Source organism: Maylandia zebra, linkage group LG15, assembly GCF_041146795.1.
Source record: "Maylandia zebra isolate NMK-2024a linkage group LG15, Mzebra_GT3a, whole genome shotgun sequence".
In the NCBI taxonomy this organism is placed as follows: Eukaryota; Metazoa; Chordata; class Actinopteri; order Cichliformes; family Cichlidae; genus Maylandia; species Maylandia zebra.
Window position 1 is genome coordinate 4,488,369 of NC_135181.1, and position 13,389 is coordinate 4,501,757.

Genomic DNA, 13,389 nt, shown 5'->3' on the forward strand with positions numbered 1-13,389 from the left:
TGCAGGCACTGGACGAGTCCATTTAATTCCACATAAAAACTTTATGACCTTCCTGAACTCATGCATATTTAAAACCAGTTTGTTCAGATCTACAGTGCAGACTTAAGTTTTTTTCACATTTATACAGATTTTTACCTTTGTGGGCACTGAGAGCTTGAGGAAGAATGAATATCAGTGGTGGGTTTAGGTTTATTTAACTTAAAAATTCTAAATAGAAAGTAGTTGGCAGACCATAGATTTATATTTCCAGGATTTATTTATTTATTTGGGTATTTATCTTTTAATTGCAGATGAATAGAGTGAGGGCCAGGCTTCTCGAGGGAGGGGACATGTTAGACAGATGAAAACCAGAGTGAATTAGTTGCTCAGTTTAAATATGCCCTCATGCAGAGTGCAGTTCTGCTCAAGGCCTTTGCCTCATGCCATACCTGATGTCTCTCCTGCATTTGCTGTCCCTCTTTTCTTTATACTGCCTAACAAATCATTTAATCCATGGAATGATTTCAATTATCCTGTGAGTTGTAAATACTAAGCCTTCTTAGAGCGCTGAAAGCTAGTTCCGTTTTCCGTTATGCCTGAATGCAAATTTTCATGCAAAACCTACCAAAAAAAGGACTTTCAAGCCCTCAGCTCTTCGGTCTGCTTGCTTGTAGCTTTCTCTTTCTCTCTCCGTCTCTCTAGTCAGCCACTTCAGGTGAGGAGGTTTGTGACTTTATCACTGTTGGGTTGTTAGAACTGCACTATAGGAACCCAAGAGTAGAGCGGCAAAGTGGATGCCACTCTCAACCAAGTTCAAGCTGAGCTCTCCACAAACCATTTTCCCTCGTAACAGTATGTGTTTCCTGCCAGCCGAGAGTCACTGGAGGGCCACTTACAGGGACAGGCTCAGCACCTGCAGAGCTTTAGTGTGTTTTGTTCCTTTTGGGTAATAGCTCTGTTTTTCACATCTGTGCCGAGAATCCTTTGACCTCGAGTCAGTGGGCCATCAAACACTCAGACAACACTGTATAGCGATTGCAACAGTGTAATTGGTTATGCAAGGGCTCTATAGCTCTGCACAGTGTTAAAATTCATTATGTTTTTCTTGCACATTCTTGTATGTGCATGTGTATTTTATTGACATGTCCAGACGCAGCCTTGGTATTGCGTTTGCAAGAGCTTATTTCAGTCCAAGAGATGGCATCAATGGGTTAGGGACTGCCCTGACTTGTTATACAGCCTGTGTGACCTTATTTCACTTAGACTGAGCAAATCAGCAGTTCACGAAACAAACCGAATCTGACTGGGTGGCAGCTTGTTTCAAGACATGCACATGCAGCGAAATAGACAAAACATGACAAGATGAAATTAACCATCAAGTGCTTGTTAGTAGACTGATGGTCTCTTTTAGCTCTTTTTGATTTGCTTAATTTTTAAATAGATAGAAGTGAACAGTTTTACATGTATTGCTGTTATTATAAAGCAGATAAAATATGGGATTCAGAACAGCAGCAAGTGTGACTGTCTTGTATGCTTTTCCCACACTGACTAGTCCTGGTACAGAACAGTCCAGCTCCTTAATTTGATCTGAGTGTATTCATCTGTCACTCCCTCCTGCCCTCACTCCTTTTGCTCCTTGTCTCCGTTGCTCAGCAGAGGCCCTGAGCCCTGTGGAGTGCGCATCCATTTTGAACCCTGGAGGCTATCAAGCATGCTGTTGGTAAATGAGCTGTGGCTGTCAGTCTCCCCACTTCCACTTATCCTTGTCTCAGTGTCTGCCTTCTATCCCATGTTTCCTTAACCTTTCTTCCTTTTTTTTCTTCTCATCAGCACATCCCTCCATTTGCTTGTACCAGTCGAGCTGGGGAAACGTGTTGCTTCAAAGGGCAACAGAAGTCTTTGTTACTTTGTTATACAACCACCCACCATGTTCTGACGCTGCCAGCCCCTTTGTAGATATTCAAAAAAAAGACTGTTTTATTCAAAGCACTTTGTAGCAGACTTTTCTTCCCGGTCTTGCCTTGAGTCAATTGTATCACATTCCACACGCATGTGAAAAGTCTTCCCATGAAAACATGGCGTATATATTACATATACAAAGCGCCGGCAGCATTTGACAACAAAATGAGCACCAGCTGAATTTTGAATTTCCTACAAAGTTTCATATTTGAAAAAACAAAACAACAAAAAACACCATTAGCGCTCACTTCTTAATTTTAAAAGGAAGGCAGCGTGTTGTAAACAGTAGCTCCACAGCAGAGACAGACAAACAGGCACAGAAAACAGGGCTCGGGGCCAGTGCAGGTTAAGCATGTTCATTAATTTCTGTAGTTTCTTTCCCGCTGGCCCTGCTTGGTTCCTGGACGTGCCGTGGATTTTAATAGGCTTTGGATCCGTGCTCGCTGCTGTGATACTCGCAAAAAAGCGGTGAGGTTGGGGAGCGAGGCAAAGAATAGAGGGAAAGACAGAGTGAGAGACAGAGAGTGATAAATTAAGACATGACAGAAAAGAACAGATAAAGAACATATGTCATAGAAAATAAATGAGAGACATTAAACAGGAGAACTAATAGCTGGACTGCTCAACTGAAATAAAGTGCTTTAATTAACTAACTGTGCCGCATCTGCAGTTATAAATCCAGCTCATTATTAATAAACTGTCACTGGCATCAGATTTTATTTACATCTGAGCAATGACTGAGCCTCTGCCCACTGAAGCTTTTAGATGTACACACGTTTCGTCTTCACGAGCAGCTCGTCGCCCGTACAGGCAGTTTATTTTTAATGAGTCGTCTCTGTACTGTAGGTTAACACTTTGCCGCTTATCCACCTTAGATCTCTGCTAACTGTGCGGAGCCAGAGGGGCACCAAAAAGTACCCCGCGAGAATCAGCAAGCTACTTCCTGAAGCCCACTGTTCCACCAGGCCCCCATGTGGAGCGCCAGCGCTCTAAAGAGACTTCAAAGGCAGGCATTTCCAGACCCAATGTAGGCGTTAACCTTTGACTCAGAGGCTCTCTCTGTGCAAGCAAAGACCGCCTAATTGATGCTATGTGAACTGCAGAAAAGGAATAACTTGTCCTGGTGGACTGCAGTAAAACAGAGTACTTTAATTTCTGCTGTGGCAATATTTTTAAATTTAAATATTTAGCCTGCTAACAATTTGCAGTGCTAATCTAATTGCTATCTTACTCAGCTTTGCCTGAGTGAAATATGCCTTTAAACAAAATAATCCGCGATCTCCATATAGCAACAAGTATATTTAAATGCAAAATACTCATGGTGGGACTTAAGGTGGGTATGTGTTTTGCAAGGAGCACTGGCCAGGTGCAATTTTCCACCAAGCTTTGAGTATCTGAGATTGTCAGATATCAGTGTTGTGGCTGGAGATCGAGTCAAGCCCCCATTGCCTTTTGTCTCCCCAGATAATGCTGAGTGGACACACAGTTCACTCTGGTTAATTTTCCACCTCATGTCCTGGCTCTCTCTCAGAGAGATTGAGGGTGTGATAATCCAGACTGATAGAATAGAATTCAACTTTATTGTCATTGCACATGTCACAGGTACAAGGGAACGAAATGCAGGGATAAGGGATGTGGTGACTAAGGGAAGGCACCAAGGGCCTTCTGTGCTATTGCATCTTGTGTCTGCTCATTGCTAAATGCATTACAGGCTGATTAAGGGGCTAAAGCTTTGCAAATAAGCATGAAACAGAGCTTGTTGAAGGAGCGATGGTTGCATGGATGCACACAGGTTGATAGATGCATGCTGTATGTGGGTGTGTGTCCATACTGCAATCAGATGCCTTTGCTATGGTTGGCTTGCTAGCTGGACGGAGAGCTCATCAACAGGATTTTTTCAGAATCACCCGGTTTCAGTTTTAGTAAAAAAATTTAAAAGAAATTTACATTTTCTGCACCCCTGCCTTAAATCCGGTCCTGCTTTGCCTCTGGATTAAAGCAGTTTGATGTGAAATGTTGAAATATGATGAAACAAGGAGCTCTGACATGGGTTGAGACGCTGCTGGATTAATAATGAATCAGGTTCAGGTTTTGTTTGGATTAACACTGACAGTGATAGAATAACAGCTGTGGTGATATTCAGGGCTGATTCGTCAGGGTACTACTATTGTGTTTCTTTGCCTGCTGAATGCCATTCATGCAGCTTAGACATGCTTAGCTGTTGCATAACACAGGGGTCAGCAACCTTTAAGACCCAAAGAGCCATTTGGTTCCACGCAAAAGAAAACACTGGGAGCCGCAAATACTGTTTGACATCTAAAATGAAGATAACACTGTATATATTGTTTTTTTACCTTTGTGCTTTGTGTGAACAACTAAGCTGTGCTGCTTATGAAATCCATGAAGTGCTACAATCCATGTGTAATTAACACATTTTGAACTCTTAAAGAAATATAACAAAAGGAAAGACACCCAGCTGAACTAAAATGATCCATGTAGCAAACAAAAACCGTTGTGAGCTGCCACCCTTATATCGCCTTTGGGCTGTTGGAGCCTTGACCTGACTTTTAAAAAGTAATTGGAAAAAAAGCACTATGCTGCTAAAAGATGAAAAATAGATATTTGCAAAATTCTGCCTAAATATGTATTTTACCTGGTTAATGCGTGCTGCGGGGCGTGGTCTGCAGCGCCGCTGCAGGGGAAGCGGACGCACCTGAGCGGCACCCGCAATCACGCCTCGCTGCCTTACGTCTCGGCTGTTGTGTTGTTGTTGGTGTGTGTCGGGCTGTGAGCTGAAAAGCTACAGCCGGCTGTATGCATACAGAAACCGTGTGTGAAAAGTGGTCAACATAGAGATGCTGAAAAGCATGTTCATGCAAACATCGTCGGGTCTGCCGTGATATGTTTACAATGGGACTTCTGCTCCTGAACCTCTGCGCACAGCGTCTGCAAGTCGGGGCTGTACGAAGTCACTTTTATCTTTACGCAGGACTGTAAGCTTTCATCTGTGAGGCGTGAGCGGTGTTTGTCTTTAACATAGTTCACGGTGGAGAACAGCTGCTGACATAATGTGGATCCAAAGATCCATAATTGGCCTACCTGGGGTTGAAAGTCTCGATAAATGCACGGCGTTTCGGTGGGTACACCGGCTTCCGCGAGTGTGACGCTTATTTTGAGCGATGAAAAAATAATAGAATATAATTTTATTTTTATATTTCAATATCACAATAATCTTCCAATTTAGAACTACAAGTTAAAAAAGAACTAACATAAATAAAATACACTTCAGCTAAATACTTCTAATTTATTTTCCCAAACCACGCGGAGCCGCACTATAAGGACTAAAGAGCCACATGCGGCACCGGAGCCGCAGGTTGCCGACCCTGGCATAACACCATGCAGCAGCAGAACGTTGTGTACGTGTGAAGTTTTTCATCTTATCTCCTTTTCCCCCCCTTTGACAGCAGATCTTTTAGTAATATGATGCATATGATGACATTTTCTGTTGTAAAAAACGAATAAATAAAAACTCTTTTTGGATTTCTGGATAATCCTGTGTCAGATTTTATGAGGAAACACTCCAAAAGCAATTTGGAGTGTTTATGTATGTTTGTAAAGAGCTAGTACTCATTTAGTCAGGTCATCAGTCAATATGGGAACATTTCACTTTTGTTTTAATTAGACACTTTTGTGGAGCAGAGTGTCATCAGGGCAGCATCTGTCTACACTGAATGACTCCCAGGTGACATCCCATATTGAGGTTAATGTGTTTCCTTAAGCACATGTGACTGTTTAGAGCTGGCAGGTTGTAAAATGGAAAGCGTCTCTGAAATGTGTGCCATCACCTTGAATCAAAGTAGCTTCCACGGGCATAAAATGTGTCCTAAACAGCCTTTAAAGCCTTTAAATTTGAAATTGGTTGACATTTATGATGATTTAGCTGTGCTTCTTCTTGGTTACAGGATACAGACCTTCTGGATATAGCATACATAAAAGATGCCAGAAACGGAAAGTGCGCGAAAACGCCAAAGGTAAGCCTCTAATTCGCACATTCACAGTGTCTTATACTGTCTGTGAAGGAAACTCCAGCAATACAATGACCAATGTGCTTTCTTGGCTGATGATATGCTTTGGAAGAGTTTATTTTTGCACTGAAATGAAAGCCATGTGTGGGCGGGAACCTGACTATGATTCACACTCTGTCTCCATCCATCTAACAGAAACTCTATTATGGATTGGGCTGAACTTTGTTCTGGTTCTTCTAATGATTGATATTTAACAATAGAGCAATCGTGCATGTGCAGATATGGCAGTACTTTAGTGCCAGAGGTGTAATTACTGTAATTATCTTGTTTAAACTTCCAATCTCACATTCAGGTGACTGTTAATTTATGTGTGTATATATATGTGTCTGTGTGTAACTGATCGAATGCGTTCACAGTCTGAACACATTTAGTTTTTGACAGTGATTTGAAGATGAAGGTAAGGAAGTGAAGATCAGATGACACTGACAAGACTGACGAACGTGATTTGAATTCAGTAACATTGCATAGATGGTTTCCTAATTTGGTATCCAAATGGACTATTTCGCAACTAATGAGAAAGCCGTTGAATATAAGCAAAGAATTTGTAAATTCATTTTTTAAAAGTCTGGCACACAACTATCACAGAATTTGGCACATGGTTGTGCAGTTAAAAAAAGCCATATTAAGTTCTTGCACTTCATTTCCCACCTAACAAGTGATGATTAAAACAATGATGCGCCTTCTCTGCTGCTTTACAATACATCCCTGCGTTATAGCTCAGATTCAAATAGCTTTTGAATCCAGTCAGTCTTGTGATGAGACGCTTCATCAGCTTGATTCTGTGCAGCGGGAGAAGCGAGATGTGGGGTCATGCTTTGCTGCTCTGTGTGGGGAGTGAGTGATGATAGAACGAGTACAATAACACGGAGAGTATTCATGCATTTCTAAAAAGCTTACAGAGTGATGCTACCCAGCAAGGAGACATGACCACATGACAGGTAAGACGGTCGAAGCATTGGAAATCCATTACTGGGAGATGGAGTGGTGATGCACCCTGGGCAATGTAATGGGAGCACCAGTGAGACACAGTGTCTGAGGAGTTGATGAGATGGGGAGAGGATGGAAGGAGAGAAAGAGGGAGATGGGATAGTCATAAGAGGAAGGCAGGAGGGTTTTTAAAAAAATGCAAAGTCTGCAGAATGTGTAAAAAAAGAAAGAAAGATGAACAGAAGAGGGGCAGAGACGTGATGTGAGGTCAGCGGAAGATGTCAGTGGGAAACACAGATAACACCAGACAGCAGTTGCTTTAAGTGGACAGCGCTTGTCAGGGCTTGCTTCTTGAGCATTTCTCCTTCAACTCCTTCACATCTCTCTCTCACACTTCTTTCACCGTCTGTCAAAACGATGAAGGTTTCGTGAGGCTCACTGAACCGCTAACTTCATCTCGAAAGAAACGCTCATAAACTGCATTTTTGTAATGTAAATATATGCAGACATCTGGAGACATTTACCACGAAGCTAAATGCGATACACGAAGCTCCCTCATTTATGCTGTGAGGTAACTGAGTGCTGTAGATACACGGAGAAAATCATTATGACCACTGATAGTGATGTGGCAGTGCTCTCTGTCTAAGGTTGTGCACGAGGAGGCAAAATAAGGAAGAAGTACAAGTGAAAGGAATTTCATATTACCGTCAACTTTTCAATTTTAACCTTGCAGGTCATGCCGCTTATAAAACTCCCACAACGCTCACTGTGTTGTTTTGATATTTTTATGCTCTGTGCTTAAGCTTGCGCTGCTTATTCTGGTCTCACTCAAGAGCTCCCTTAGAAGCATTCATTCATTAATCCAAACTGCAGCAAACAAACACACTCGCCAGGGCGAGATGAGATGCTGATGATGACACGTCAGTAAAAAGCTTCAGAAGTGCTTTCATTGTGCTGCTGGAGAGTTCTGCGTCTCAGATGAACATTGTCGGTCTCAAATGCAATCATTGTCAACAGACTGGCTTGAAATGGGCTACAGATGGAAAGGCTGTTTCTTTGCACGCCTCTTTTGAGCCCTTGTTTCTACTCCAGCTCGAGTTACCTCGTATTGTTTTTGAGCGGCGCTGGAATTTCTGTCTGATTGTCATTAAGATTTGGAGCACGTTGCTGTGTTCATTGGCTCGTCGCAGTGTGTGTGTGTGTGCGGGTGTCTGTGTGGGCAGCTTGTCTGACCTCTGATGAATTTATGCCACCCTGCCCATGGGCTTCAGCTACTCATGATGATTCATACATGGTTTTTTTTGTAAAAAGTAAATAAATAAATAAATTCGGACTGAGAAAAGTGCACAATCGTTTGTACAATGTGCACATTTACAACTACTGACACAAATCCTGCACAAGAAGTTAGTAGAATAACAAAGCCAGACAAGCACAGTGTCCTTTGTCATACCATTCTCAGACTGCTGATGCTAATTAGCACGTGTCCACCCCATCATCATTTAGGCTGATTAGATTGGGTGCTTGTCAGTGTGACAAGAGGCAACCTCTTTTTGATGGGTGGCTCCAGAAATAAATTACGTACCCTTGGGTCAAGTGAGCAATGCGCAGCACTAATGACCAACCATAGTGCACACAAATAGCAGGCATATTTGCCTTATGCAATGGGAATAAAGGATGTGTGTGTGAACCAAAGCATTTACTGTGCCACTGAATTATTCAGCTATGATGTTGTGTTCAATCGGTGAAAATGGCCGAATATTTGACTTAAAACCTAAAGTTTTCGGATTATTTAATGCAGTACTGTTTTGTCAAGGTGCAAGCTTGGCTGAGGCTGAACTGTGCACTACTCACAATTTTATTTCCACAAAAGCTAAAACCAAAAGCACAGGAAAACTGCACTGAGAAACTCTCCAGAGGGAACAACAATGATGGGCGAGTTTCAGGGCGCAATCAGAGCCTCAGGAGGTGATCCATTGAGAGAGAGAGAGAAAGAGGGAGGAGATGAGAGTTAGATCCAGCGGAAAACTGGTGGGTGAAATTGCACTTCCCAAAAGTGGGAAAATAAATGTTCAGGATCGGTTGTAAACAGATGGCTATTGGGTCCAGGACGGGCATACTGGTTTGCTTCAGGCAGGTAACAGGAGGAAGGGCAGGCAGGTGATGGAGCCGAGGCAGCTCCAAGGGAAGCTGTCCAAGAATGAACCAGCTTGACGAAACAGGTGAGTAGGTTATGATGGCAGCGGCTTTTCGGGCCGACTGGGAAACGTACTGGAAGAGGAGGCAAAAACAACATTGGCACACAAGATTACTCTACACAAAAAAGCTCATGAAGAGGCCTGATTACCACTCAGCTAAGCAGATGAAGATTGGAAGCCTGGGCTGCTTTTTAAGGCCAAGGAAGAACCGATAATATCTCCTCCCCAGTCTGCCCGACCCAACCTGGACCTGTGAGAGGAAGAAAACAGAAAGGCCCAAAACAGAAGTAAACCAGTGTCTATCAGGACAGTTTCAGTTAGGAAAACTTTAGTCTAATGAAGTTTCTGGCTTGACTCTGAATGCAAGGAGTTAATGTAAATTTCTGTGTATGTAGAAGGCAACAGATGTTCAGGAAACCGCGAAAGATTTGTGATTTTGGGGGGTTGGAATTTTTCACAGTTAATTACTATATTATCACAAACCAGCTTGAGTCCTTTTAATTTTAAACTGATAGCAGACAGATAGCAGGCTAACTGTCTCATTGACATTCTATCGCCATCTTGATGCACCAAAGTCACTTTAAGGTTAGCAAATGACGGTCCCCATCTTCAAAGTAATCATTTAAAAGGCAACAGGACTGAAAGTTCATTGCACAGGGTCGTAGTAATTCCGGTCATGCCAAGTGCTGTTTTCCCCAGTATCATAATAAAATACCACAGCCTGCTAATTTTGTATGTGAACAGTTATGTGATGGGAAATATTCCCCACGTTTCATACCCCAAATGTTTTCATATGAGGCACAAAATCTGACACAACAAAAGAAAGGAGAGAACTTTATTTACTTGTGGAGTATTTGCTTTATTTCATGCATTTGCGGCAGCAGAGGTCAGAGGAAACTCTAAACTTCAGAAAAAACAAACCATAAGGTGGACTCTGGGTAGAAGTCAGCTCGGGCTCTTTCACATATTTGTTTATATTGTTTTGCACGTGTTAAGCCCTCGGTCATTATTACAGGTGCTTCTGCTCCAGACCATCTATTCATATTGTTTCTTTATTAAATCAGCAGTTTAGCTTGCTCCTGCACAGTGTGTTCCTTCTCCTGAGCACAGAGCAACCCAGCTAATCACATCCAAGCTTTTGTGTAGATTTTACCATACAGCTAACTTCAACATAACCATGTTCGCATAACTTCTGCTTTCCATTCTGTCTCTTTGCACGCTGTAAGGGGCACATTGTGAGCCTTTCATTGTCCCCCTTGGTTTCTGGAAGTGTTCTTCTGTCTGGATTGAAGACGAAAATGTAATCAGCATCTCACCATGCTTCTTACAGTAGGTGTCTGACAGGCAAAATTACATGCTTTCTCTCCCTCCCTTTGACAACCAAACAAATATCCGTCTGTGAAATGCCCTGCCTGTAGAGTTCAGCCTGCAATATACATCCCGAAAATGGAAAACCTTAATGATTTAGTGTTCTCCGGACTACATTTGCAGATCTTTCCATTTTTTTATGACAAATTAAGACATCCACTGTCGCACTGCAGGGGGCCAGAATTTGCAGACTGGATCTGGTTTGATAATTTAATATCCCTGTCTTAACCCAGCCTTAGTCTGACATGAGCTGCTTATTACTTTGCAGTGCGTTTCAATCTAGACACAGGGATCGCTTCCTTACCTATTTGTGATGCATGCATCGTACTGATGCTGATACATTGCCTGACTGTGTATATAGCACATATTTATGACACATGGTCATCGGCACAGACAGAGGAGTTGTTGTCAGAATTTATTTATTTATTTATTGTGGTATTTGTGAATTTCACACACATACAGGCATGTCTGCTTGGGCAGGCTTTTGCCAATGGAGCAATAACAATCAACAGAGAGGGAACAAATGGTCTGGAGCCTTGTCAGAGAAGATCGTTTACAAAGGTGGACCATCTGGACTGATGCTGTTATCTGCAGACAGCCACGTGGAAAACTCTCTTAACTCAAAACAAAGCTGGGGAACAACTATTATCTTAGAGCAACAGGACGCAGTTAAAATACCAAATGATTGATGAGAGTAATTCGTGAAAGAGCGTTTGTGCTGTGTACCGACTCCAGCACTTTTGATGTATTATTTTCCTTCTTCTTATATGTATAGAAAATAAAACTGCAGTAGGATCAAGGCTAAAATGTTCATTTCTTCCTTCCTCCTGACTTTTACTTTGAGGTGAGAGGAAGTGGCCACCACTTCTGTTACAGTCTAGGCTTACAGCAGAGACGACTGCTGCTAAATAGAGAGCAGCTTGTGTGTCCCCAGCAGTGTAACAGGATCTGGGAGAGGCCAGCAGGCCATTATCGCCGATCCAACAAAGTCGGCTAAAGCTCTGCCTCCCACGGCAGTAAGTGCTAAACAGCTCCTGCGAGCACGCAGCAAGTTGCTACGGGGTTTAGATTTGTCTTCTGAAGCATACCTTATTCAACGCATATTCAAAGCAGCTGGGTTCTGATTATAACTTATAGACCAGTAGCAGAACCAAGGCCCTGGCAGTTATTTTTCACAGCTGTGAAGCTGTGCCTCAACAAGTTCTTGCTCTTTCTTTATTTTCATTTTTAGCTCGCCCCCCCAAAAAAGCTCCAGACTCGGAGCCAATTGCTGAAAACCAAAAAGCCTAGTTAAATTTGTAATAAATGATAAACCAAACAAATATTAGCTGGTTGTTTGAGAGCAACAGTACCCAAAAGGAATGTTTTTTGAATCTCCAGCATAGCAAAAAGTCCCGCAGAGGCAGTGTTTATTTCCATCATCAGTGCTGTGCTGTCTGCTGTATACTGATGAAGGACAGGGTCACGGTATGAGCTCCAGCTGCAACAATCACAAACATTCAGATTATTTCATATGCGGTCAAAGTCTTTTTCTGACCCCTGGACATTGGCACACTGTAAATCGCTGGAAAACGCAGGTATTGTATGCCATAGTGCATTATAATGACAATATAGGAGTCTATAATTATGACAAAATGAGTGACAGACACTCAAGATACATTGCTTACACGGAGGTTTTATCATATCTAACCTAATAATAGCTCTGACGTGTACCCAGATGCCTCTGCTGGTGGTGGCATATTGTACATTGTGATGCATTTATAGAAAGTCCAGTAGAGCCATGTTTCAGCTAACCACCGAGCCAGTGATTGATTTGTGTGTGTGTCTGTGTGTGGAAAGATGATCCCTGTGCTATGTAGAGGTGTTATTTACTGTATGTCTCGGTGATGTAATGATGTGCTCATGAACCTCTGTCGTAGGCTATGCAAACCCTTACCATCAATTCGCCCACACCCCAGGGAGATAAAACTGTAATTCAAACCCAGGCCTCATCTGCAGTACACAGTCACCTGCAGTCAGACAGAAATAACAGTTGAGCCTTGCTTACAGGCTGACGTGCAAGGGTGAGTGTTAACCTTTAAGATTTACTTAGATGGATGCTGGTAGCACATTTTTCACCCGCTGAAAGGCCCTAGATTAGTTCACATAGCCGTGTGTTGAAATAGCAGATTTGAGTCCATTATTGTTTCTGAAGTATATCAGTAATTACATCCTTACGGATCACAATTGCTCAAATAAGCGCTGATGTTTTTAGAGATTTGAAGCACAATGTAAAAGGAGACTGCTAATGATGACTCTCTATATGTGTTTTTTTTTTTTCCACATTATTTTTCGTACATCTGATAAACAAAGTGAGAAACCGGTAGAATTGCATTAAACTATATATCTCTTTGTGCTTCCAGTGTTCTAGAAGATGAAGCTTACAAAAAGGCTCAGTGGACAATTGAACTTTAGACCCTAAGAACAAGTGATCTTGTGATTAATGAAGTCGCCTAATTTACAGTTTTTGATTTTTGATGTTACACTTACAGTTCATTCAACATATATGAAATTATTGACTCAGCCACAATTCATTATTACACGATTCTTATGAATTGAAGACTCTGTCTCCTCTTTAGCTTTAGCTAAGAACATTGAGCTTGGTGGTGTTTGTTTGGCTATTTTCTCCATAAAACAGCAGAGAGTCTCCTTAAAGAAGAAGAAGAAGAAGAAAGTGTGTACATTATTGTACTTTATTGAGCCCCATGGGGAAATTGCTCTCTGCATTTAACCCATTCACTCAGTGAAGCAGTGGGCAGCCATTGGGCGCCCGGGGAGCAGTGTGTAGGGACGGTACCTTGCTCAGGGGTACCTCAGGGTAGCTGTTAAGGGGAATC

The 13,389-nt window shown here is 42.2% G+C and overlaps 1 protein-coding gene across 3 annotated transcripts in view; it reads left to right on the plus strand.

Moving 5' to 3' along the window:
* plcb1l (phospholipase C beta 1-like) overlaps positions 1-13,389 on the plus strand; it is a 129,627-nt gene that overhangs the window by 32,197 nt on the left and 84,041 nt on the right. For all 3 annotated transcript variants that reach the window (XR_013093092.1, XM_004542152.4, XM_004542153.4), the window contains exon 3: positions 5,901-5,969. Coding sequence is in view for 2 of the 3 variants with exons in the window: in XM_004542152.4 (XP_004542209.2) it covers positions 5,901-5,969 (69 nt within the window). In the remaining variant the exon portion in view is untranslated. The remainder of the gene's footprint in view (positions 1-5,900; positions 5,970-13,389) is intronic.